Here is a 25976-nt window from a genome sequence, read left to right on the forward strand (position 1 = left end):
GCCAAAGCCCAAGTGAGACCCGATAGCCGAAGATGGAAGCTAGAGAGATTCAGGGCAAACCTAAGGGGCAGGTTTGAACAGTGATGGGGATTCTCCCTGGGGACAACTCGCCCAGGCGGTGGCAGATGCTCCGTCACTCAGAGTCTTTCAATCCAGGCTGGGGTCTCTCTCCAGAGGCTGCGCTCTGGCTCCGTCGGGGTGGGACGCAGGAGCCCCTGGGCAGGGCCGGTGCCCGGTGTGATACAGGAGCGCAGACAGACGGCACAATGGGCTGCCCGCTCTTGGAGTCTAGGAAGCTCTGCTGGGACTAAAGGCAGCTCCATGGCAGAGCCCCCCGCTCAGCTCCCACCTGGGGTCCCCCACATTCTCCAGGCGGTTGGAAGCGGGCATCAGTGCCAGCTGTGTGTGAGCGGGGAGCACTATGGGAAGTGGATGAAGCACATTTGTGCCGCAGGGCTCAGCACTGGCCAGTCACCCCCAGGCTCTGGGGTCCCAGTGCCCCTGCTCACCGCAGGGAGGGAAGGGCCATGTGCCAGGCTCTGGGTGATCACCCCACTCCAGTCCCCGCCCCATTGTGCACCATCCCATGGCAGTGGGGAGGGTCCTTGGCTCTGAGGGGCTGCCCCCCAGGGAGTGCTGGCAGGGGAGGGAACCCCAACACTGGCACTCAGGGAGTAGATGGCACTAGACTGTTGGCTGCTGCCCCGTTCCCTGTGGCCGGGCACCCAGCGCTGTGGCCTGTGGTGAAACAGCTCCGGGGTTATCAGGACGGCCCAGATGCGGGGTCCCAGCATGGCCGTTACTGTGTGAAATGCCCTTGTGAAACCTGCCCAGCGCGGCAGGGAGATGCTTATCTGCAGGGACGCCCTGAGCCAATGTGGCCTGAGAGCAGGGCAGTGATGGGGATGGGGTGGAGACCTGGCACTTCTCAAGCCCAACCCACAGCCCCTGCTTGCCCAGCACTGGCTCCCCTCTGCCGGTGCCCCTCTCTCCTGACCCACAGCACATGCTAGCCCAACCTTATATCCTGGGTCTCGCTAAAGTGGGTCCCGAGGGGCTGGGAGCCCAGTTCTCTGCTACCATCAGCAGGGGTTGAACCCAAGACCCTCTATGGTCTATGGGGAGTTGGGAGCACTTTGTAGACAGCTCGTTTATAAACTCTGCCAATGGCCCCTAGGTGGCAACATGGGGCAGCTCATAGGTCAGAGCCCAGGCTGGGTGTGGGGATGTCGCAAGCTGTGGGGTGCGGGGGGGAGGGGGGAGCACAAGGGGCTGGGAGCTGATAGTGACTCTTTCGCCATCCCCAGCTTCCTATTCCAGACCAACATAAGGGGCTGGGATGGCTGGAGCTGTCGGAGCTCACTGAGGACCCACAGCCATCACAAAGGTGGCGGGGGGTCTTTGGTTGACCCCAGGGGATAGGGGGGGTAATGGGGACCTGCTCCAGAGTGGGATCACTCGGTCGGGGCCTGGCTCTTACAACAGCCAGTGCTAGTTGCCTTGGGGAGGTGCCTGCCATTACTCACCTCTCTGTGGCAGGGGCAGATCCCTGCCTGACCCCAGGGGCTGTTCAGCTCCTGCCCTGGAGCCTTAGGTCATGATGCCTCACTGTTGGCCCCCGAACCTGCGGTGATGCCCAGAAAGGCCTGGCACTGCTCAGCGCTCTCGGCCCCTTGTATCCTGTGGAAAGGTGTTCCACAGGCTAACAGCACATGCTAGAATTTTCCTAACTGCTTCTGCCCATAGCCAATGTGTGCATGTACCCCCTTGTCCTTGTGAGTGAAAGCCCCTCTGCTCCCATATTGAGGCAAGGCCCCGGGTTCCCTCCGTCCTCCTTGGTTGGCCCAGCCCTACCTTAGTTGGGAAAGGCTGCCTTGGTTGTGGGGTGGTCATCAACCCAGGGGAGCTTGGTGGTAGGTTACGGCTCAGTGATTGGGGGGTCCCTAGATGGGGGTCAGTCTGAGCTAAGTGGAGGGAAGGGGTGGACTCTAGGCAGGGAGGTTAGTCTGGGCTCAGTGATTGGGGGGGCTTGGTGGGGGAGTCAATCTGTCTCTGTCTCACAGCTGTCTGCCCCCCCAGATCTGCCCGAGATGAAGCTGTCCCTGCTGCTTGCCCTCCTGGGGGCCGTCTCTGCTCACCAGCTCCGTAAGTCCTGGGGTCCAAGTCACCATGGCTACAGCCCCTCCCCCACCCTGTGGGGAGCCTGACCCACAGACACTGCCCCCAATGGGAACCTCCACCACCACCCCCAGCAGACACTGCATGGACCCCATGGGCTTGGGTCAGACCCCAGCAAGCACAGTACAGGGCTCCGTTACCCCAGACCTGTGCTCTCACTGACCCCAGCCCCACTCTGTTCCAGCCACCTGGGGCCCCTGCCCCCAATAACCTTCTGCCTCACTGCAGCCCGGACACCAGGGTCCCCTGGCCCCGCAATGACCCTCTGAGCCTCTTCGTCCCAGACACCAGGGTTCGCTAACCCCCCAGTGACACCCTGACCCTCTATCCCGGACACCTGTGTCCCCGGCCGCTAGATCTACTCCCACCTCCAAGGATTGTTTGGGATCTGGGCTGCGTCTTGCAGCTGGAAGGGCCAATTGGTGTCTCTCGCACTCACCCTCAGATGAGGGCGCCCCGGAGCAGGAGGTACCAGCCGAGCAGGCCGAGGAGGAGCCTGGGGAGCCGGAGCCACCGTGCCCCACAGAGAGCGAGAGCTTCAGGGTGATCGTACCTGGCCAGGGGGGCCACACCTGTCGCTATGTGGTTGTGAACAATTGCCAGACATTTTGGAGAGCCCAGGTGAGTGGGTCAGGGGCACAGGTGGTGGGGAGGACTCGCAGATAGGTCAGGAAGTGGGGTGAGAAGCCCATGGAGCTGGTGAATGGCCCATGGGGGCAGTGGAGGGGGCATGAGGCGGTGGAGGGGTGGTGTAGGTGCAATGGGGGGACCATGGATGCAGTCGAGGTGTGGAGGTGGTGGAGGGGGCATGGGGTGTTGAAGGGGTAGCATAGGGGCGCAGGGGGACCCATGGAGGCAGTGGAGAAGGCATGGGGGTGGTGAAGGGGGCATGGGGTGTTGAAGGGGTGGCATAAGGGTGATGTGGGGCCCATGGAGGCAGTGGAGGAGGCGTGGGGGCAGTGGAGGGGTTGAAGGGGTGACATGGGGGGGCATAGGGGCAGTGGATGGTGCATGGGGGCGTGGCGGGTGGATGTGACTCTGTGCCTGGGCCCTGACTGCCCCATGTCCCCCTTCCCCTCTCCCCACAGAAAGTGTGTGCCCGCTGCTACCACGGCCACCTGGCCTCCATCCACAACTATGCAACCAACCAGCGCCTGAGCTGCACGGCGCGTGCCCGCACCAACCGGGGCCAGGTGTGGATCGGGGGCTACACCTCCCGCTGGGTAAGGAGAGTGTCTGGCCCTGCTGTCCCCATTCCCACACTGCCTGGGCCTGGCCCAGAACACCCCGCCACCCCCGACTCCCTCATCAGGGCCCTGCCAGCTCTGAGGCTGGCCTCCCCTCCAGTGCAGAGCAGACAGGGGGATCCATTCCCCACTGCGGCTCAGTGTGTCCCCAGCCGGGACCCTGCTCAGGGCTGCCCCAGACCACCCCCTGCTTGCCCCCTGGGAGGTGGGCCTGGGTAGCTCAGGTGTGGGTCCCAGCTGACCCCCAGATGGCTGGCAGACTCCTTGGGGCCCACTGACCTGGGTTGCCCATGAGGTGCCATGGCAGAGTCTGGTGCCAGCAAGTCTCAGGTACTTCCCAGCAAATCCAGAGCCCCTCACTGTGGCCCCCGGCTGGCCCCAATGCAGGAGCAGCTCCTGCCCCAGCCCAACCGATGGCCCTGGCCCCTTGGGGGCTGGAGGGGAGGGGATTTCCTGGGGCACCCTGCAGATGGGACAGCACTGATCCTACCCCAGCCCCTTCCCCACAGATCTTGCGTGTGTACCCCCGCTGGGTTGACCGCAGTGCCTGGAACTACTCCAACTGGGCCAGAGGGAACCCCTGGCGGTTTTGGAAATCGTGTGTCGCCATGTGCCCTGTAGGTGAGGAGCCCCCTGGGGTAGGATAGGGCGGAGATGGGGATCTAGTCACTGCTTGTGGGAACAAGAGCCCTTGGGCAGGGGAACCGCAGATCTGTGGGACAGGGGTCCGAGGGTAGGTGGGGCTGTGGGGTGTGGGGCAGGAGATATGAGGGTAGGTGGGGTCATGGGGTGTAGGGGAGGTGGGGCTTTAGGGTGTGGGACAGGGAATCCAAGGGTAGGCGGGGCCGTGGGGCAGGGGATCTGAGGGTAGGTGGCGCCAGGGGTTTGGGGCAGGGGATCTGGGGTTAGTGGTACTATGGAGGTCTGGGGCAAGGGATCTGGGGTTTGCTGTGGGCTGGGTGCCAGGTGCCAGCTGGGAGGGCACTAACCCCTCTCTCTCTGCCAGGTGGTCAATGGAGAAGCGTCAGCTGCGGGACTCGCCTGCCCTTTATCTGCGAGTACTGAGGGGGCTGCTCCCCCCACGGGATCCCGCTGCCCCCACCGCTCTGCTGGCCTGGAACTCCCTACTCTGCCCTGCTGGAGGCGCCCCTGCTCCCTGGACTCGGCTCTGCTCCCAGCCTTGCCCCAGCTCCCCGGGGGGGCAGCCCCCCCTCGCTCATTGCCTGTGACTCCCTGCAATAAAACAGTGCTGCACTCATCACCCCCGGGTGTCGCTCCTTCCTGCCCCGGGACACCCAGGGCCCTCCCTGGGGCTGGACCAGGGCAGGGGGAGGGCAAGAGGTGGCCCGGGGGGGAGAGGGGCTGGGGATTACCCCCACCCAGGGATGGAGTCGGGAGGGGGAGTTACTGCTGTACCAGGCATTAGGGAGCCCACTAGTGGGAACTGCGTCCAGTTCAGGGGTACCCCCGGCCCCCGGGACATTCCCAGCAAGCAAAGGGCTCAGAAACGCCCAACAAGAACGGAGCTGAGGACTGCAGCCCTGCCACAGGCCGCGCCAGCAGGAAGTGCCAGCTTTGGGGGGACTTGCGCCCGGTCTGCGCACCCCATCGTGGGGAGGAGATTTCTCACAGCAGAGGCTCTTCAGTCCGGCAGGGGCTGGGCACAGGCCTGCACCAAATTCAGACCAGGAACAGGGGGCATGTTTTTAACATGGAGGATCCTCTTCCCCTGGGCTGGTGGGTTCTCCAGTGCCTGGGGGCACCCAATGAAAACCGGACGCCTGTCTCAGACAATGCATCATGCTGGAGCCGCTGGGGGGGTGCTGGGGGAGGGTCAGGCAGTCAGACAAGATGGGCACAAGCCGGGCAGAGTGGACCAGGGGCCTCCAGTGACCTCTGGAGAAGACTAAGTGCAGAGCTGGGTTAGTTTCTCGTTAGCATTTATGTGATTTCAGGGAGGAAGGCGCCAGGGCGTCCCGTTCCCTCGCTTTTACAAAGAAGCACAGAAATAAAATCTCTGTAGTAAAAGAGAAGAAAATAGGGGGATTGAAATACACCCTGCCGATAAGGGGAACTATAATACACACACACACCCCGCCGCGCACCCTGGGTGCAGGGAGAGGGAAAGGCCGGATTTATACCGACCGGGCTATATAAAAACCTAGAAAATCAAGTATCTGTAAAAATAACCCATCGTGACCCACCACCCTGCTGCTGAAGAGGAGTGCCTGCCTGGCTGGAGCTGATGATGACAATGCTGGGCTGGAGGGACACAGCTGGGGATTGGCTGGGGCTCAGCCTGCACTCCTAATTCCCTTTCCTCATTCCCTTTTGAGGGGGAGCAGCCCCTGAAGATCCCTGCTGGGGAGGTCAGATGGAGGACTCCCCACCGGCCTTGGCCAGGGTCAGGGGGGGTGAGTCAACATGTTGCTTTTCCTGCTCCCTCTCCCGGCGCTGGTACTCCCGCAGCACCACCAGCGGACTGACGAAGGCCAGGAGGATGACGATGATGAGGCCAATGTTCACCTGGATGGGAAAATCAGGTTCTGAACAATACAGAAAGTGGGGGTCAATAAAGTTCCCCCAGGTCCGGTATGGGGCATCCCCTGTCTCTCACTGCAGGATGTCAATAAAGTTCTCCAGGCCCAACATGGGGCACTCCCTGTCTGTCACTGCTGGATGTTAATAAAGTTCCTCTCCCCCCCCCCGCCCCAGGCCCTGTAAGGGGCACGCCCTGTCTCTCACTGCGGGTTGTCAATAAAGTTCTCCCTCCCCCCAGACGGGGCACCCCCTATCTCTCACTGTGGGGTGTCAATAAAGTTCCCCCCCGGCCCTGTAAGGGGCACCCCCCATCTCTCACTGCAGGGTGTCGAAGTTCCCCAGGCCCCAGATGGGACAGGATGTTGTACTTAAAGTACTGCACAGGATCTTTTCAGGGGGAATAAGGCAAAACGCCACATTTATTAGTAATACATGTATTTGTTAATACTGTATCATATGCATATGAGATATATACATATACACTAATGCACTCACATACACACACACAAGCATGCTCCGTCTTGTTGTTGTTACCAATTAGTTGCTCCCCTTAACTGCACTGGCCAGGTGAGTTAGATGGGGGAGGGGGTGAAGCCGGGCTTCTGCCGATCCGGATTGATGCTCCCATGTTGACAAGACGAGACCCTGGGTCCTCTGCAAGACACCTCACTTTTATAGCAGCTTCCCTCTCATGCAAATCTGTACCAGATTCAAAATCTGTGTCTGTGTCCATTGGGCCTTTTTGCTGCTTCCTTCTGGGGGTTGTCCCAATGCTGCAAAGAGGGTGTTTCCAAAAGAAGGTGCTCCCTTCTAACCCCCGAGGCCGTCAGTATGTCTGATCTTCTTTAGTGAGCCCACTTGACACGTTTTATCATCCTTGGGTCTGGCTCCCAGCCTCTCTCCAACTGTTGCAGCTGTTTGGAGGTGCTGCCTTCCACGCCTTTCTCATTCACACCTCGTTCATTCAGTAGGACAATTGATTAAGAGTGTGTGTGTGTGTGGGGGAGAGATCTTGTTCTACTGCTAGCAAAAAGACATTTTTCTTCTATCTTATTCTATCCTTAGGGGCTATAACATTATACCAAAGGCAATGCAAAGTTTCTACATGAGGCTTTGATACAAAGTTTCCATATACCAAGGCTCATCAGTACAAGGTTTCTATATTAGGCCTTGATACAAAGTCTCATGAAAACAAAGGTCACACGTGGGTAGACCCACTACAAGGTTATATGAACAGGCACAATGTAAAGTCATATGAAAATTATCAGAGATTTATCTACAAGGACACTCACATAGAAGGGGTCATCGCTGAGCGGTCCCTTGATGAGTGCGAAGCAGGGGTACTGGAGGAGTGACACCAAGGCCGACAGGCCCATCACCAGCCCATATAGCTTCCCGAAATGTTCCAGCGGGAACCTGTGGAGAGATGACCCAGCCGTGGGAAGGAGGACGGTATTACAGATGTGTGGGGCACTGCTGTGAGACAGGCCAGAGGCATACCCTGCCCCACTGTCCATTGCAGGGCATCTCCTTGCCCTGTCAGCCCTCCCCTCCATTTCCTCCACCCCATCCCTGCCCCCCTGCCCCATTGGTAGCCCCCTGCCCCCTCCATGTCTAGGATCTCCCCTCCCCCAACCCGTGCCCCCCGGGTGACTCACGCGATGGCCAGGAAGGCGGCGTTGCCCCCGTACAGGAAGGAGCGGCTCAGCACCTGCAGGACGAAGGTGGCGTACTGCACGGGCAGCACTGGCACGGAGGCACAGACGGAGAAGGCCACACACTGCAGCACCGTCACAGCCAGCGACAGGACGCAGGAGTGCAGGTCCGCCAGGGAGTCCGAGCCACCTGACAGACAGGAGAGACACTGGCAAGAGGCAAGGGAGAGGCATGGGGCACTGCTGCGGGGAAGCTCGCACTCTGGGGTCCCAGATGGGCATAGGCTGCAGGGAATCCTGCAGTGCCAGGGTCCCAGATGGGCACTGCTGTGGGGAAGCTCGCAGCACTGGGGTCCCAGACAGGCACTGCTGTGGGGAAGCTTTCAGCACCGGGGTCCCGGATGGGCACTGCTGTGGGGAAGCTCGCAGCAGCGGGGTCCCAGATGGGCACTGCTGTGGGGAAGCTCGCAGCAGTGGGAGGAGCAGCAGTGGGCAGAGCTGGGTCCAGCAGCTGGCGACGGACGGGGTGATTACCTTTGGCACTGCCATCCTTGCTCCTCCCACGCTTGTGCCGGTCTAAGATGAGCCCATTCCAGGGGGCGCACAGGACGCCGCAGAGCTGGGTGAAGGCGAAGGCATTGGTGTAGGTGCTTACTGGGAACAGAGACAGGCAGCAAGGCATAATGCTTTAGACTTCACCCCACATGCCCTGTTCACTTCCTGATCCACTGGACGGGAGGGGGGCCTGTATTGGCCAGGCACTCCTGGGTCCCGCACCCAGTCCTGGGTGACCTTGGCCAAGCTACTGTGCCTCCCCCTGCCTCAGTTTCCCATGGGTGACAATAGTACCAACCTTGTCAGGTCACTCGAGACGCTGGGCAGGAAGGGCCAAGGGTTTGTACTTATTCCAGCCTCCCTCCCCTGCTCTGGAGCCTGCCCCATTCCCCCCTTCAGTTCTCCTCACTCCATCCATACCAATAAGTACAATCCATTCATCAGACAGCAGGGGGCAACGCTGCCCAGCTCAAAGACACCTCTGCCTACTCCAACACCGCCCCACCCCCAACTTTACCTACAAAATCTCTCTCCATCCCTGCCTGCTCCATTCCCTCCGTCCTTCCCTCCATCATCTCTCTCCATCCCTGCCTGCTCCATTCCCTCCGTCCTTCCCTCCATCATCTCTCTCCATCCCTGCCTGCTCCATTCCCTCCGTCCTTCCCTCCATCATCTCTCTCCATCCCCACCTGTTCTATTCCCTCTGACCTTCCCTCGATCATCTCTCTCCATCCCCGCCTGCTTCCTTCCGTCCATCCTTCCCTCGATCATCTCTCTTCATCCCCGCCTGCTCCATTCCTGTTCTTCCCTCCATCATTTCTCTCCATCCCGCCTGCTCCATTCCCTCCGTCCTTCCCTCCATCATCTCTCTCCGTCCCTGCCTGCTCCATACCCTCCATCCTTCCCTCCATCATCTCTCTCCATCCCCGCCTGCTTCCTTCCGTCCATCCTTCCCTCCATCATCTCTCTTCATCCCCGCCTACTCCATTCCCGTTCTTCCCTCCATCATTTCTCTCCATCCCACCTGCTCCATTCCCTCCATCATCTCTCTCCATCCTGCCTGCTCCACTCCCTTCGTCCTTCTCTCCATCATCTCTCTCCATCCCGCCTGCTCCATCCCTTCCGTCCTTCCCTCCATCATCTCTCTCCATCCCACCTGCTCCATTCCCCCAATCCTTCCCTCGATCATCTCTCTCCATATCCACCTGTTCCATTCCCTCCGTCCTTCCCTCAATCATCTCTCTCCATCCCCGCCTGCTCCATTCTCCTGTTCTTCCCTCCATCATCTCTCTCCATCCCCGCCTGCTCCATTCCCTCCGTCCTTCCCTAGACCATCTCTCTTCCCCTCTCTGCCTGCCCCATTGTTCCGTTCTCCCCCTTCCCCCGTACCCCCAGCTGTGGCAGGCTGGGTGCCCCATACCTAGCGTGGTGTCGCCGGCAGCCAGGTGCTCCAGCATGGGGTTGAGGGTGCCGATGAAGAGGTAGTGCCGCAGCTGCATCACCGACAGCCACATGAGGTGCCAGAAGAAGAGCTTGGAGAAGACACAGGCACGGAAAGACATGCCAGGGGGCTCTCTGTGGCCCGGCCCGGCCCCCGACTCTCCTGGGGATGGACACAGCGCACTCAGGATTAGCCCTAGGTCTGGAGGGCGGTTGGGGGAGGGGGAGGTGTAGTTTCAGAGTGGGGGCCTGTGCCTAGGCGATCCAGAGAGACAGGGACGCTGCAGGGGGCCTGAGGGGAGCAAGTGACCCCAGGCTGTGAAGGCTGGAGAGAGAATGAGGAGGGAGAGGAGGGATCAGCTCCCAGCCCTGCTGGTTCACCCCACCCCAGCCCAGGTGGCGGTGGCTGTCCATCCTGGGATCCTCCACAAACCATCCCCCAACCTCCCCTGCGGGCTCCTGTGCTCAGAGGGGCCTGCCTAGGACAGGGCCGACCCCAAGGAGCCCAGCAAGGCGCCTGTGCCCGAGTCTGGGTTGTGGCTCTGCTGCCCTGGACACAGCCCTGTGCTGGGGGGCACCTCCGGGGGACAGTGTCTGCCTGGGAACAAGAACAAAGGGCTGAGGTGGAGGTCAGGCGGGTGGTGGGTTAAATGTGGGCTGCTGGGAGCTGGAGTCTCTCCTGGACCGGGCCAAAAGCGGGGTCGGAGGGCTCGGGGCTGCCCAAGCTGGCCCCTGCTTTAACGTTCCGTTCTCTCCAGCTGTCGCAGCGCTGGCTGGGGGGGGCTGCCCTGCTCCCTTTGGGGGCACAAGGCTCTCCTTGCCCCCACCTCAGGCGGAGTCGCCGAAGGAAGCTCGTGGCCTGCAGCAGGGGTGCTGGAGGCGCTGAGGTTTGCGCCCCGGAGGCAGTGGAGCTGAGTGGCTTACCCCAGTGACAGAGTGAGAGCCTAAAAGGGGGGTCCTCCAGGGACTGTCCCAGAGCACCAGACCTGTGGATCTGTGGGGGGCTCACTGGAGGCCATGGGGCACTTTGGAGGTGGAGGGGCATTGGGGGGGCTCACTGGAAGTCATGGGGTGATTCAAGGGTGGAGGAGAATTTGAGGGGGCTCACTGGAGGTCATGGGTGCTGCAGGGGTAGAGGGTGATTTGGGGGGCTTGCTGGGAGCCATGGGTGCTGCAGGGGCGGAGGGGGTTTTGGGGGGGTTTCCTGGGTGGGGTCCCGGGAGGCAGAGGAGGAATTCGGTGCAGGGACTTGTCCAGCCCTACCTTTGCCAATGGGGGCCTTGCTGGCATCAGCATCTCCCAGGCCTGGCTCTGAGCATGGGTCGCTGGGCTCATGGGCTCCATCGCCCAGGCCTGGCCGCTGCTCCTCATGGGTACGGTAAGAGCACCCCTGCCTCCGGCACCTCAGCCTGTGGACACAGCGAGCCAATCACCACCCGCCACAGCCCAGCACCCACCCAGGCCCACCACTAGGACCAGTGACCCCCATGCAAGAGCCGAGGTTCCCCAGCACCCACAGTGCTCCCCTGCTGCACAGGATCAGCCCCAAGGCAGCAGGGCCTGGGGGCCAGGGGAGAATCACTCCCAGGGGTCCGGCACTGGAGCTGCCATGGGGCTGAGCCCCATTTACCCAGCAGAGCCTGTTCCCTGAGAGAGGGCAGTGAGGGTGCAGTGGGGTGACAAGACAGACTGTGATGGCAGCATCCATGGGAAGCAGATGGGGGGGGGGCAGAGAGCCCAAACGGGGGAAGGAGAGGTCCACAAGAGGCAGATGTGGGAACAAAGAGGCGCATGGGACACAGATGGGGGATGGACAGGGCAAAGACCTCTATTGGAGGCAGATGAGGGGTGATGGGGCCCATGGGGAGCAGAGGGCCCCACAGGAGGCAGATGGGGGATGGAGGGACCCATGGGGGGTAGGGGACCCATGGGAGACAGAGGGGCCCACGGGAGGCAGATGGGGGGTGGAGGGACCCATGGGGAGCGGAGGGTGGGGGCGGAGCGTGACTCACCCGTATGTGTATCCTGGGGGCAGCGGGTAGGGGATGTGCCACCTAGGCATCAGGAAGAAGGTGCGGGTCAGGTGCCAGGCACTGCAGGCTGAGAGGAAGAGGAACATGGCTCGCAGGGTCAGGCCTTGCTCGTACAGCAGCTGGGGGTGAAGGAAGTTGTCAGCGGGTGCATACGGGGCCAACCTAGACTCAGTGACCTGTATTGTTCTTAGGATGGCTCCCAGAGGCTGCAGCCAGGATAGGGGCCCCCGTTGTGCCAGGCCCGACGCAGACTCATAGCAAGGGACATCCCATGCCTTGAAAAACTCACAGTCTCAACAGATAAGAGGAAACTGGGGTACGGAGAGGGAAACTGACTCAACCTCCCCGCCCTTGTGTGTCAGTGACAAGGCCAGGAATGTGCTTGGTTTGCTGGTGCCTAGAGCCGGCCCTGCCTGTCTCTCCCTGTGTGTCTGGGCAGCACCTGGCACAACGGGGCCCTGATCTCAGCTGCGTTCCAGGAGCTACTCTATGTGCTCTCGTGGCACGGGGTGGCTTGCCCATGGGCTGGAGAACCGGGGCTAAGCCGGCCCCTTACAGAATGGGCCCCGTCTGGGAGGAAGCAGGGCTTCCGCTGCTCCCAGCATGAGGGGGTGACAGAGAGGAGATGCTCAGGCTGAGCCAGAGACACAAATCCGAGACGCTGTGGCTGGCTTGAAGCAGCAAGCCTGGCTCCCTTGGAGACGCAGCCCAGGTCTGGGAACAAGGGCCGGGAACCCCCTAGCTAAGGGGAGGGAGATGCTGTCCTTGCGTTGGGGCCTGGAGGGCTGGAGTGTACCAAGGGACTGAAGAAATGGAGGGGGAAACATTTCAATTTTCCTCTGGCCTGTGTGGAGTTGTTGGCAAAGGGCGCCCTGTGAAGGAGACCGCAGGGGTGGGGTGCCGCAGAGGCACCTCTGACCATGAGGGGGCGCACAGGAGGCAGTAAGTGGACAATATGCTGCACCTGGCTTCAAAACGGCTGCCTGGGATGGCTGCAGATGTGCATGGGGTGCGGGGCACCCTAAGCCGGTAAAGCCTTTCTCAGGAAGCTGATCCCAGCTGCACTCGCAGCAGAGAAACGGGGTACTGGAGCCTGAGGACTCGGCGGCATAGGGGCCACCTGGCCTGGTGTGGTGCACCCAGCACACTAAAAATGTACCACCTGGGGCAGAGCACAGGCAAGAGGCCCAGTACTATGTGCGGGTTACAGTAGCACCTCAAGGGCTCTATGGAGATCAGGGCCACCCTGCGCTAGGTGCTGTAATCCAGAGGGAGACAGTTCCCGCCCCGGGGAGCCAACACCATCTACATGGACAAAGGGCAGGAGGGGAAACTGAGGCACCGACAGGGGGTGGGACTGGCCCAAGGTCAGAGCAGGAGATAGAAGCCAGGTGTCCTGAGGCCCAGCTCAGTGCTCTCTCCACTGGGCCACACTGTCTTTCTACTCCCCTGGCTGTGGACAGCCCCAGTCCTGCTGCACACACACCAGTGGTTTTCTCTGGCGCCCCTGTTGGGCTAGAGCTGACTTGCTGCCCAATGTTGCTCCCCCAGAGGGCCAGCTGGGGCTGGGCGCTGGCTGAGCTCAATCCTGCCCAGGTGAGGCCAGTCTGGGGGGGATCGGAATGCAGTGCGAACCCCAGGGGCATGCAGGAAGGGGGAAAAGAACCTGAACATTTGCATGTCACAAGGTTTAGGAGGTGGCTGTATCTCAGGAAGTCCTTCCTTAATGGACCCCAAATTTGCACCTTTAACCCTGCCCTCGGCCCCCATGAAGCAGAGCTGGGGTTTCCAGGAGGTGGTCTGCCCCACCCTTCCCACCCTCCCTATTGCTGTCTCCTCCAGCCACCTCCTCTCCCCCCGGCCCCCGGAGCTAGGGCCCAGGGGCTCACCTTGACCACAAGGAAGACAGCGGAGGACGAGTCGAAGGCCCCATTGTAGAGGGTGATGATGGTCGAGCGGTGCTTCCCAAACAGGTTCCCCACCTGGAGGAACGATACCCCCCACACCCAATCATCATAGAATCATGGAAGGGACCTCAGGAGGTCATCTAGTCCCACCCCCTGCTCAAAGCAGGACCAATCCCCAACTAAATCATCCCAGCCAGGGCTTTGTCAAGCCTGACCTTAAAAACCTCTAAGGAAGGAGATTCCACCACCTCCCTAGGTAACCCATTCCAGTGCTTCACCACCCTCCTAGTGAAAAAGTTTTTCCTAATATCCAACCTAAACCTCCCCAACTGCAACTTGAGACCATTACTCCTTGTTCTGTCATCTGCTATCACTGAGAACAGTCTAGATCCGTCCTCTTTGGAGCCCCCCTTCAGGTAGTTGAAAGCAGCTATCAAATCCCCCCTCATTCTTCTCTTCTGCAGACTAAACAATCCCAGTTTCCTCAGCCTCTCCTCATAAGTCACGTGCTCCAGCCCCCTAATCATTTTTGTTGCCCTCCGCTGGACTCTTTCCAATTTTTCCACATCCTTCTTGTAGTGTGGGGCCCAAAACTGGACACAGTACTCCAGATGAGGCCTCACCAATGTCGAATAGAGGTGAATGATCACATCCCTCAATCTGCTGGCAATGCCCCTACTTATACAGCCCAAAATGTCGTTAGCCTTCTTGGCAACAAGGGCACACTGTCGACCCATATCATCAACACCGCCCAGGGCACCCCAATCCTGCCGGGCCATGGGGAGCACGGGATGGGGGCTGATTGAGCACTATGGGGTCTGGGACCCACAGGGAGGTGGATGGGGGAGGGTGGCACCATGTGGCCTGGGTTGCCTGGTTTCTCCCAGGAGGCTGGGATGTGGGAGTGGCACTATGGAGTATGGTGTCTGTAGTAAGTGAAGGCCCTGATAAAGGCCCAGTATGAGGCCTGAGGCCTGAACTAAAGAAATGGTCAAGACTTTGCTAACATAAAGCAAAGTTAAGCTGTGAGCCAAAGGCAGGCCCTGCTCACAGAAGCTGGCAAGGAAAGGGCTGATGCTGCAAAAAGAGACATACCTAACAGGTACTGGACACCAGATATCAGAATATACACTATACTGGAACATTCCACAGATAACATGGAACAGGCCGACCTATCCCAATGACAGGGGCAAAAGGGTAAAATGATGGATAGAGTTGTTTTGATCGAACCAACATGTACAAGGTGAGAGGCGGCACCTTACTACGTAGAGGGGTTGTACCTTGCTACGTAGAGGGGTTGCACCTCAATATGTCAGGAGTGATGTATAACTTGTTGGTACCTGTGTATAAAAATGTATCCCTGGGGTGGTGTCTTTGTCCAGCCGAGGGGGCAGTGGAAAGTCCCGCCACTGACTGAGCTGAGTCCATTGCCAAGAGGCACTTTCTCGTAGTATGCCCGGTAGACTAAGTAATCTACGGGGAACTGCAATTGTGTCAGGGTCGCAATAAACCTGGCCGAGGTGCCTTCGTACCTTACTAGACTCTGTGGTTATTGGGGGGTTCTCTTCGGGTCTGCTGTGTCAGCTATCTGCGCAGAGCTGGGGCAGCACACAGAGGGAACACACGCACGCAGCCGAGTGATATCAACAGGAGAAAGCAGAAGCACCACACCGGTAGCATCTGACAACAGTGTCCCTGCGGAGTTGGGCTGAGAGGGGTGCTGTGGGGTTGGAGATCCCCCAGGGAGCCAGGCTGGGGGTGCGATGGGGGCTGGGGTCTCTAGGGAGCCGGGCTAAAGGAGGGCCTGTTCTCTGCCTCCATTACTCAACTGGCAGCAGTTCTGGCAGGGCAGCTGGAGCTGGGGCATCTGCTCCCATGAGGATGCCCTCACCCCCAGCTCTCTGCTTTTCTGCGGGGGGCTCTGATTCTATACACTAGATATACGTGGGATTTTAAACGGATTCGTGCTAACACAAAAAAGAACAAAACAATTATTTGTGGCCCCTGCTGACACTGATTTTGTTCCCATTTCTGAAGCTTTCACACTTCAAGTTTAATTCATTTTTTTCAGACTTTCAGTTGCTGGAGACCGGGGTGTGAATTGGTGGCACTAATCGCCAGTTTCCGGCTGCTAATGGTAGCAATGCACAGTGCTTTATTAGTATTGTTTGAACCGCCCTTCAACGGGATGTCACGTTTGAGAAGGAACGCTAAGTTTGAAAGAGAGAACAAAACTATTGCGCTGCTAGTACGGCTTCTAAATCAGCTTCCAAAGATGCCGGACCAGCTTGCTCCAAAAATGATCTTCACAGTGAAGCTATGGCTATGAACTTGTTCCCTCAGGAGAGGGCAAAGGAAAAGGCAAGCGGTCCTGAAATCCAGGACAAATGTCATGATGAAAGAGAAGACCCACTTTTCCTACCACCTGTCCGAACAGAAGGCGGAGAGACGAGTCGTGATAAGAAGGATAAAGTGGCCATTAAGATAAACGAAGATCTGGATAAATGGCCTTTGCTAACGGAGGAGTTTTGCACGCAGTGTATGGAGGAAGGTCGGCTCTGTTTTTGAACTGCATCCTGGAGGGAAGTTTTAAGGCTTGTTGTGACAATTAAGCTTCTCGCTGAACGTGGTTTAGCATTTAGAGGAAAGAGGGACATTATCGGCTCTCCTGAAAATGGAAAGTATCGAGGTATTCTTGAAGCTTTCGCCCAAATATGATCCGTGTCTACATGAGTGAGTTAAATGCTATGGAAACATCCCACTTGTTGAAAACAATCTGTGATGAGTTCATTGAGCCCATGGGATGTAAGGTTTTGGAATTCATTGTAAGTGAAGTCAAAGAAGCCAAATACTACTCTTTGATCACAGGTTCAACTCCTGCTATCACTCACATTGAACGGTTATCTGTCATTTTCTGATACAGCTTACACGGTGCCAGATATGAACGTCTTGTTGGGTTTATACCCATCAAAAGCCACACGGCAAAGTCACGCTTCCAGCCCGTGGAGTCTTTATTGGACACAAACAACACCGCTATTGAAAACTGCAGAGGTCAATCCAATGATAATGCAAATTACATTATGGAAAGTATGAAGGTCTTCAAGCTCAGATCAAAAGACTAATCCCACTAGTTTGGTACGTGCCACACCCTGCTCATTCTCTGAACGTAGTTGGGACGTGTAGCATTGATGCTTGCATGGAAGCCATAAACTTTCTCTGTTTTGTTCAGAAACTAAATGTTGGGTTTTTTGCAGCATCGCCCAGGCGATGGCAGCGTCTGTGCAAGAAGCTGACCAAGTAACTCTCCTTGTCCTGAAAACCCTGCCAGATACGAACTGGTCCTGTCAGACTGAATCTTGTAAAGCAGTGTAGTGAACCGGGAGGACATTCAATGTTGTTTCAAAGAACAATGGACAACGCTGAGGAAAACAGTGGCACTCAAAGGGAAGCGCAACCATCTGCACCTTATGAGTACCCTATGGAATGGGATATTAGAAAGGTTGGACAAAACTAGCCTAAAGATTCAAAAGCCAGGCCTGGGTCTTGTCACTGCTGTTCATTTGCTGCCTTCCTTGCAAGAATTCGCCACAAGCTTCCGATCTCAGTTTAACTATTTTGCAATGCAAGCAAAAAGAATTGGGAAGTGAAGGTGATGAGTCCTTCATGAAAACCACAAATGCACTGTAACGCAAATACTTCCAGATGGCAAAAGTGAGGACGGAGGAAATCGGAAGCGGAGTGCTTTTCTCCTCTCCTCTCCTCCACAAGCTAAGCTGGGAACTGAAAAGAAGAAGTGAATGTTATGCTGAACTGTCATGCATGCCAGCACTGCTTGACGCTTCCCCAAATGATCTAGAACAGGGGTTGGCAACCTTTCAGAAGTGGTGTGCCGAGTCTTCATTTAATCACTCTAATTTAAGGTTTCGCGTGCCAGTCATACATTTTAACATTTTTAGAAAGTCTCTTTCTATAAGTCTATAATATATAACTAAACTATTGTTGTATGTAAAGTAAATAAGGTTTTTAAAATGTTTAAGAAGCTTCATTTAAAATGCAGAGCCCCCCGGACCGGTGGCCAGGACCCGGGCAGTGTGAGTGCCACTGAAAATCAGCTTGCGTGCCACCTTCGGCACACGTGCCATAGGTTGCTTACCCCGATCTAGAACCTTAGCTTGTCCCCGAAATGGAGCAGTTTTCAGCGTTTGTAAGATACTGTGATGTGCAGGATGAGTATGCTCCTGAAATCGTCACATTTTTGCACGACCAAGGCCTGAGTAACGTCTTCCCGACGGTTTGCATCATGTTGAGGCTGTATTGGGCTGTGCCCATTGCCAGCTGCGGAGCAGAGCGAGCGTTCTCGAGCGAGCGTTCCAGAGCGAGCGTTCTCGAGCTCGCCTTAATAGAAAATCGTCTTCCGCCAACGATGGCAGAAGCAAAGCCCAGAACTCTTGCTGCGGTGGCAGCGGAATGGGATGTATTTCGCATGCTGCCGGTTGAGGGTACAATCGCTGAATTTTGCGGCACTTCAAGCTCGCAAGATGCCAGTTGAAACGTTCGGCCTTTCATTTGACTCGCACTGTTCTATGTTTATCCAGGTGATACGTACCCTGCTCAGCATCTTCGCTTTTCTTTCTGTGTCGCGACCGGGTGGGCTTTTCTCCGGGGCCGTCTCAGTGTCCCCTCCTTTTCCAAAGTTCTCTCCCCACTTGGGAACCGTACTCCAGCTTTCCTGGGTTCTCTGCTGTGGGGGTCTCCCACTTCAGGGGACGTTCAGTCTCTGAGGCTCCTTATAAAGGTCTGATTAATAGACCCTGGGTGTCCTGTGGTGATGAGCTTACCCTGGATTTCCTACGTCCATGTGGGCAGCAGAAGCTTGTCAGCTGTTCCCTCTCTCCGCTCTGTAGCAAGAGAAAGCTACCTTTCCTCTTGGCTGCCGCCGCGTCTGTGCCAAGCTCCCCTTCTAACCTTGCTGCCTCGGGCCCTGCAGCTGGGGGGGCCGATCCAATAGCATCTGAGGCCAGAAGAGCTCCTGAACCTTGCCCAGATCGGGGTGGGGGCATGTCCCATCCAGCCCTTATTCAGTCATGTACAGGACTTGTTGATTGCCTCCAAAAACCGTTAGCCCTGGGCCTCCAATCTCATCAATCCAGCCTTGCTCTCCCCAGGGGGACCAATAGGAGGCAGCAAACCCGCCCCCTCTCAGTAGGCCCCTTCCTCAGTGCCCAGCTAGAGATCACTCAGCCATTGCCTGGCACCCCTGGGAGAGCCCAGACGGAGGGGGTGGGAGGGTCAGACCTGCATGTTGGTGAGGATGAGGAGGATCCCGCCAATGGAGAGCAGACACATAGCCGGGAAGAGGATCAGCGCCGTAGCTGCAGGGGACACAAGCACCGCATGTCAGGGAGCGGCACACCACAGACACCACACACGCCAAGGCACTGGGCATGCACATAGACAGCGAGTGCAACACACACACACACACACACACACACACACACACAGGGACATACATTATCAGGCTGCTTAACAAGCCCCAGTGTGTGTAACACACACACACGCACAATCATGAGACATAACAATTCCTAGTGAATGTAGCACACACACACCCATCCGGCCTCATAACAAACCCCAGTGAATGTACACACACACACACAGAGTCAGGTCTCATAAAAAGATGCAGCGTAACACACACGCACACACACAAAATTAGGCCTCATAAGAAGCCCCAGAGAGTGTTACACACAAACACACCCTGTCAGGCCTCATAACAAGCCCCAGCAAGTGTCACACGCACACAAAATTGGGCCTCATAACAAGCCCCAGTGAGTGTCACACACACACACACACACCCTGTTGGGCCCTGTAACAAGCCCCAGCAAGTGTCACACACACACACACACATACACCCTGTGGGGCCTTGTAACAAGCCCCAGCGAATGTCACACACACACAGAGATACACCTGTCAGGCCTTGTAACAAGCCTCAGCGAGTGTCACACACACACACACACACACACACACACACACACACACACACACACACACACACACACACCCTGTTGGGCCCTGTAACAAGCCCCAGCAAGTGTCACACACACACACACCCTGTGGGGCCTTGTAACAAGCCCCAGCGAGTGTCTCACACACACACACACACACACACACACACACACACACACACACACCCCTTATGGGGCCTTGTAACAAGCCCCAGCGAATGTCTCTCTCACACACACACACACACACACACACACACACACCCTGTTGGGCCCTGTAACAAGCCCCAGCAAGTCTCTCTCTCTCTCTCTCTCTCTCTCTCTCACACACACACACACACACACACACCCTGTGGGGCCTTGTAACAAGCCCCAGTGAATGTCACACACACACACACACACACACAGGGGTAGGTGCCCAGCCACACTCGCCCAGAGGGGTCTCCAAGCCATGGTGGATCAGGACTGGCTCTCTCTGCCCAGCAGGAGGCAGAGCTGCGCCCAGTCACAAGCGGAGGCAGAGTTCCCAGCCCAGTGGGGGCGCTTCTGCACGGAAGGGCTGGGTCCCCCCAGTGCTGCCATGAGGGGCAGAGCCCAGCCCTGCTTCGTGCCCCAACCCCAGCTCGGGCCATCAGGAGGGGACCTTCCCCATCGCGCCCACAGGCAGAGGCCTCACCTGCCGTGGAGAAGGCAATAAGCAGCGTGCCGCCAGTGTAGAGGGATCTGAAACACACAGACACAGGGCCATGCTGGGGGAGCAACCGAGGGTGGGGGGCAGCGGACACCCCCTCCCCACTGTGGCTTCTGTCCCACGTGGGGGAGCTGCAGCTCCCATCGCAGCTCCAGGGGTGGGGGGAGCAAGGGAGGGGCTAGCTGAAGGCAGCGCTGGGGTAGACAGTGGGGGAGCTAGACACTTGGGGAGCAAGGGGGGCAGGGAGGGGGAGTGGAAGGAAGGAGGAGGATGGGGAGGGGGTGATGGTGGGGGATGGATGCAGGGGAAGTCAGGGAGGGAGGGGGAGGAGGAGAGGGGGCAGTGAAGGATGGGGGACAGAGGCAGGATGTAACCCCACTGTCAAGGTGGTGGAGGGCAGGAGATAGGGCTGGGAGGAGGGCCCAAGCCGACCAGGAGCTGCAGACCGGATGCCGCAAACACTGGTTGCACCCCAGGGAATGCTGGGAGCAGTAAGAGCGGGTTGGGGGCGCACGGCAAGGCACGCTGGCGGAAGGGATGGAACAGGCGACACTGCATGGCGGATGGGGCAGAGCTGGGTTGGAGGCAGGGGGCTACTGGTGGGTGTTGGCAGCCAGGGCACAAATGGGCACAACATGGCCCTGGACACTGGGGCTCGGGCCAGCCAGCTTGTCTGCACTGGGAGACTGACCCCAGTACTGCACCGCTCTAAAGAGTGAAGAACCGGGTCCCCCAGGGAGTTACCCCGGTCTAAAGACAGCACCAGGATTAGAATGGTATAGCCTGACTGGTTTATACACCTGGGCAGACCTGCCCTCAGTTAGTGCCCTTCCTGGATGGGATAGATAGATGGATGGGGTGCATGTAGACAGATGGATGGATGGATGGATGGGGTGTATGTAGATCGATCGATCAATGGAGGCTATGTCGATGGATGGATGGATGGATGGATGGATGGATGGATGGATGGATTGGGTGTATGTGGATGGATGGATGGATAGATGGATGGCTGGGGTGTATATGGATGGATGGATGGATGGATGGATGGATGGATGGATGGGGTGTAGGTAGATCGATCGATCAATCGATGGAGGGTATGTCGATGGATGGATGGATGGATTGGGTGTATGTGGATGGATGGATAGATGGATGGCTGGGGTGTATGTGGGTGGATGGATGGATGGATGGATGGGTGGGGTGTATGTCAATAGATGGATGGATTGGGTGTATGCAGATGGATGGATAGATGGATGGCTGGGGTGTATATGGGTGGATGGATGGATGGATGGGGTGTATGTAGATCGATCGATCAATCAATGGAGGGTAAGTCGATGATGGATGGATGGATGGATGGATGGATGGATGGATGGATGGATGGATGGATGGGGTGTATGTTGATGGATGGATGGATGGAGGGGTGTATGTAGATCGATCGATCAATCGATGGAGGGTAAGTCGATGGATGGATGGATGGATGGATGGATGGATGGATGGATGGATGGATGGGGTGTATGTGGATGGATGGATGGATGGATGGATGGATGGATGGGGTGTATGTAGATCGATCGATCAATCAATGGAGGGTATGTCGATGGATGGATGGATGGATTGGGTGTATGTGGATGGAGGGAGGGAGGGATGGGGTGTATGTAGATGGATCGATGGAGGGTATGTGGATGGATGGATGGATGGATGGATGGGGTGTATGTAGATCGATCGATCAATCAATGGAGGGTATGTCGATGGATGGATGGATTGGGTGTATGTGGATGGAGGGAGGGAGGGATGGGGTGTATGTAGATGGATCGATGGAGGATATGTCGATGGATGGATGGAGGGTATGTCGATGGATGGATGGATGGAGTGTATGTCAATAGAGAGATGGATAGACAGATAGCTGCCTGCATTCTTTCACCTCTCGGCGCGGATCAAGACCTCGGGTGGGCAAAGGCACATGTCAGAGGCCCAAGCAGTGGGTGGCTAACCTTAGCCCTGTGGCTGGGGCCGGATCCTGAGGAAGGGGCTGGCTGAACGCTGCCAAGCACAGGGGGAGTGGATGAGCCCTGGTGGGGGCAGGTGGCAGTTGGAGCCTTTTGCGTGGAGGCCAGTGGGTCCAGTTAGTGCCAGTATCCCCCACCCCATAGCCCGAGCCCCCTCCCCAGCCCAGGCATCAGGCCTTTGCTTTGACGGCCATGGGCTGTGGGGCTGGCCCCCGGCGTCCTGGGGAGGGAGCTCAGCTGAGCGGGAGGTACTGGAGCTGCAGAGCGGGTGAGGGAACAGCTTGTGGGAAGCAAGCAGCGAGCACTTCCTTCCCGGCGCTTGTGCAACCGCAGCAGTAGCCTGCTGGTCACGCTCTGGGGTGCAGGGGAGTTAGCCCGGAGCCAGCTGCCCCAGCGCCCCCGGGCCCATCCGCAAACAGGAGCTGCTGACTTAGTCCCTGGCCAGTTAACAGATACTAACTCAGCCAAGGAGAAATGTGCCCTGGAGCCCTAAGGACAAGGGACAGCTGGCAACCACCGGTCCCAGCTTAGGGGGGGAGGCTGTGCTGGGGGGGCTGGCCCTGTGAAAAGGGGGGGGGTTGTGCTGGGGGGTGTGGTCTGAGGGGCTGGCTGCTACAGGCACTGATCCGTGGGCCCAGGCAGGGCGGTGCCAGGGGGAGGCAGATGGGCTCACTGGATAACTTGGGCCAGGCGTGGTCCCTGCTTGGCGTCCCTGATTTTCACCGCATTGTGGGGAGAGTGAGGAAGAGAAACAACCAAAGAAAGAAAGAGTGGGGAGGGATGGGGGATCCTGTCCCGGGGGACCTTCTCCCCTCCCCGCGACTCCATGGGGTTTATCCCACACACACACACTAGCCAGACCCATGGAGATGAGGCCTGGCTCCAGGGGGGAGAGCGTCCCATCCCCCACCCCCGGGTCCCCAGGGATCCTAGGGGAGGGGTCGTGGAGGGGATGCAGTTCAGGGGAGGGATCCAAGAGGAGGGTCTCAGTGGAGGGGGGTAAGGGTCGCAGTGGGGGTGGGGCAGGGGCCCAGCGGGAGGGGCCCACGGGGTGGATCCCTGGGACCCCCCCGCCCCCACACTCACATGGCCAGCAAGCGGGCTGGCACGGTGCCAAAGCGGTCAAAGATGTAGCCGGTGGGGAAGGTCATGAAGTTGTTCATGAAGGAGCCGACGGTGAAGACGAGTGACAGCTGCTCGTCCTGCGCCCGGCAGTCTGGGGAGAGCATGGCCTGAGACACTGAACTGACCAACCCACCCCCACAGCTCCCACATGCCCCTCACGGACTCTGACACCCCCACAGACCCCCCCCACCTGGATCCCAACACCCATACGGGACCCCAACACGGATTCACCCCCAGACACAGACCCCCTGCCCTGACACCCCATCCCCTCCCATACACATGGCCCCCAGCCCCTATACCCTCTCCTCACCCCACCCACGGCCCAAGGGTGTCTAGGGGAAATGGGTGGCACTGGGCCGGGGGGGGGGGAGAGAGCTCAAGGTCGGGAACCAAAAAGGGAAGGAACCTTAATTTAAGGATATGCAAATGAGACAATGCATAGTCCTGAATATGCAAATAAGGGTGCCGCATTATTTGCATATCCCCGTCAGCCTTCTGGCCCTGGTGCAGCACCTGAGATGGGGACATACCCCATCCCCCCGGCCCCTGCCTCGCTGCTCCTTCTCCCTCCAGCACCGCCCACTCCCCTGCAGCGCTCCCCACTGCCACTCTAGTGCTGCCCCCGCCGTACCTAGGCCCTGCGTGCCATTTCCCGTGCCGTTAGCCGCCGGCACACACAGCTCCTCGAAGTAGCGCATGTCCTTGAGCACGTACACCAACGAGGCCCAGCCGAAGATGACGCCGGCAAAGCACATGCATTCCAGCAGGCCGGAGAGCAGTGTGCCCAGCCGCTTGGCCAGTCCCGCGCCCTGCTCCTCCATGGCGCCCTGCCCGCTTCCCTTCTGCTCCTGGGAGGGTCCCTGTCTGAGCCTGGAACCACAAAGAGACACTCCCGGAGGTCAACGCTTTGCAGAGAGAGCCCATGCCCGGTGCTGAGATGCAGCTGCTTCTGGGGAAGGGGGTGGACCAGATATTAATACAGGGTTCCCCCACCCAACACTGAGATGCAGCTGCCTCGGGGGGAAACCTATATCCTAATATGGAGGCTAGGAAAGAAGTTGGTAAAGTACAGGCGAGGAACAGTCAAATGTAAGCATCCCATTTAAACACAACACATGGAGGCAAGCAACTGCGTATAGACAACATGCACAAGTGCTTATACACAGATGCTAGACATCTAAATACTAAGCTGGGTGAACCTGAGTGCCTGGCATTAAAGGAGGATATTGATGTAACAGGCAGCACAGAAACTCGATGGAATGAGGATAATCAATGGGACACAGAAATACCAGGGTACGAAATATACAGGAATGAGAGAGCCGGTCGTGCTGGTATGGGAGTAGCACTGTATGGGAAAGAAAGCACCAAGTCAAATAAAGTGAAAATCTTAAACGAATCAAACAGTTCTATAGAATCTCTATGGATAGAATCTCCGTGCTTGAACAATGAGAGTACAGCAGTAGGGATATAATACCGACCATATGACTGTGAAATGCTCTGGGACATCAGGGAGGCTAAAATAACAGAAAACCCAATAATAACGGGGGATTTCAACTTTCCCCATATTGACTGGGTACATGTCACCCAGGACAGGATGCAGAGATAAATTTATAGACACCATAAATGACAGCTTCTTGGAGCAGCTAGTCCTGGAACCCACAAGGGGAAAGAGGAATCTTGATTTAGTCCTCAGTGGCACACAGAATCTGACCTCAGGGGTGAATACAGCTGAACCACTTGGTAAGAGCGACCATAACGTGGTTAAATTTAGCAGCCTTGTAGGGGGGAAAAATACCAAAAAACCCACCACACTCATACGTAACTTTACAAAGGGGAACTAGAAAAATGAGGATGGTAGTTAGATGGAAATTATAAAGAGCAGCACCAAGGGTAAAACGCCTGCAAGCAACATGGAGATATTTGCAAACGCCATCCTAGAGGCTCAGACAAAATGCACCCCCCACCTCCGCAAAGATGGCAGGAGGGCTAAACAGCGGAGTAATGGAAACTTCTAGAGGCAAAAGTAAGGAGCATAAACTTTGGCAAATAAAATGTGAAAGTCTAACAAGATGGGCCAAAAAAGGATTTAAGAAGCAACTTGCTATAGATGCAACAACTAACAGTAAAACGTTTTAAGTCCACCGGAAGCAGGAAGCCTGCCAAACAATCAGTGGGGCCACTGGACAACAGAAGTGTTCAAGGAGCACTCAAGGAAGACAAGGCCATTGCAGAGAAGCTAAACGAATTCTCTGCATCAGTCTTCACTGCAGGGGATGTGAGGGAGATTCCCTCACCTGGGCCATGCTTTTTAGGTGACAAATCTGAGGAACTGCCCCAAATTGAGATGTCAATAGAGAAGGTTTTGGAACAAATTGATACATTAAAAAGTAATGGCCCCGGGACCAGATGGGATTCACCCAAGAGTTCTGAAGGAGCGTAAATATGAAACTGCAGAACTCCTAACTGTGGTATGTAACCCACTGCTTAAATCGTCCTCGGTACCAGATCACTGGAGGAGAGCTAATGTAATACTGATTTTTAAAAAGGGCTCCAGAGGCGATCCTGGCAATTACAGGCCACTACGCCTAACTTCAGTACCAGGGTAATT

General features: G+C 57.4%; 2 protein-coding genes across 5 annotated transcripts in view; one reads left to right on the forward strand and one right to left on the reverse strand.

Annotated features, from left to right (window-relative positions):
• The first annotated feature begins 2090 nt into the window (after positions 1 to 2090).
• On the forward strand, positions 2091 to 4490 carry LOC135877015 (bone marrow proteoglycan-like). The gene is made up of 5 exons (XM_065402340.1): positions 2091 to 2145; positions 2624 to 2799; positions 3267 to 3401; positions 3935 to 4046; positions 4432 to 4490. The coding sequence occupies exons 1-5, from the start codon at positions 2091 to 2093 to the stop codon at positions 4488 to 4490; spliced, it is 537 nt and encodes a 178-aa protein (XP_065258412.1).
• An 854-nt stretch (positions 4491 to 5344) lies between these two features.
• The window catches only part of SLC43A3 (solute carrier family 43 member 3), a 29473-nt gene continuing 8841 nt past the window's right edge, over positions 5345 to 25976 (reverse strand). Inside the window, exons 2-13 of one of the 4 annotated variants that reach the window (XM_065403112.1) lie at positions 24000 to 24238; positions 23330 to 23459; positions 20229 to 20275; positions 18852 to 18928; positions 13539 to 13631; positions 11629 to 11768; positions 10880 to 11025; positions 9597 to 9779; positions 8156 to 8275; positions 7625 to 7811; positions 7259 to 7382; positions 5345 to 5951 (exon numbers count right to left, since the gene is read on the reverse strand). In XM_065403112.1, coding sequence (XP_065259184.1) covers positions 5796 to 5951; positions 7259 to 7382; positions 7625 to 7811; positions 8156 to 8275; positions 9597 to 9779; positions 10880 to 11025; positions 11629 to 11768; positions 13539 to 13631; positions 18852 to 18928; positions 20229 to 20275; positions 23330 to 23459; positions 24000 to 24189 — 1593 coding nt within the window. In that variant the 5' untranslated portion in view covers positions 24190 to 24238 and the 3' untranslated portion in view covers positions 5345 to 5795. Of the gene's footprint in view, positions 5972 to 7258; positions 7383 to 7624; positions 7831 to 8155; positions 8276 to 9596; positions 9780 to 10879; positions 11026 to 11628; positions 11769 to 13538; positions 13632 to 18851; positions 18929 to 20228; positions 20276 to 23329; positions 23460 to 23999; positions 24239 to 25976 lie in introns of all 4 variants that reach the window. The other 3 variants (XM_065403114.1, XM_065403113.1, XM_065403115.1) reach the window with 3 other exon arrangements.

Source organism: Emys orbicularis, chromosome 4 (genome assembly GCF_028017835.1).
Source record: "Emys orbicularis isolate rEmyOrb1 chromosome 4, rEmyOrb1.hap1, whole genome shotgun sequence".
In the NCBI taxonomy this organism is placed as follows: domain Eukaryota; kingdom Metazoa; phylum Chordata; order Testudines; family Emydidae; genus Emys; species Emys orbicularis.

Bases quoted from the DNA above. Each gene is read 5' to 3' on its own strand.
- LOC135877015 (XM_065402340.1), top strand. From the start codon at position 2,091: ATGAAGCTGTCCCTGCTGCTTGCCCTCCTGGGGGCCGTCTCTGCTCAC. The intron at 2,800-3,266 runs GTGAGTGGGTCA...CTCTCCCCACAG, and splicing joins AGACATTTTGGAGAGCCCAG to AAAGTGTGTGCCCGCTGCTA. The intron at 4,047-4,431 runs GTGAGGAGCCCC...TCTCTCTGCCAG, and splicing joins TGTCGCCATGTGCCCTGTAG to GTGGTCAATGGAGAAGCGTC.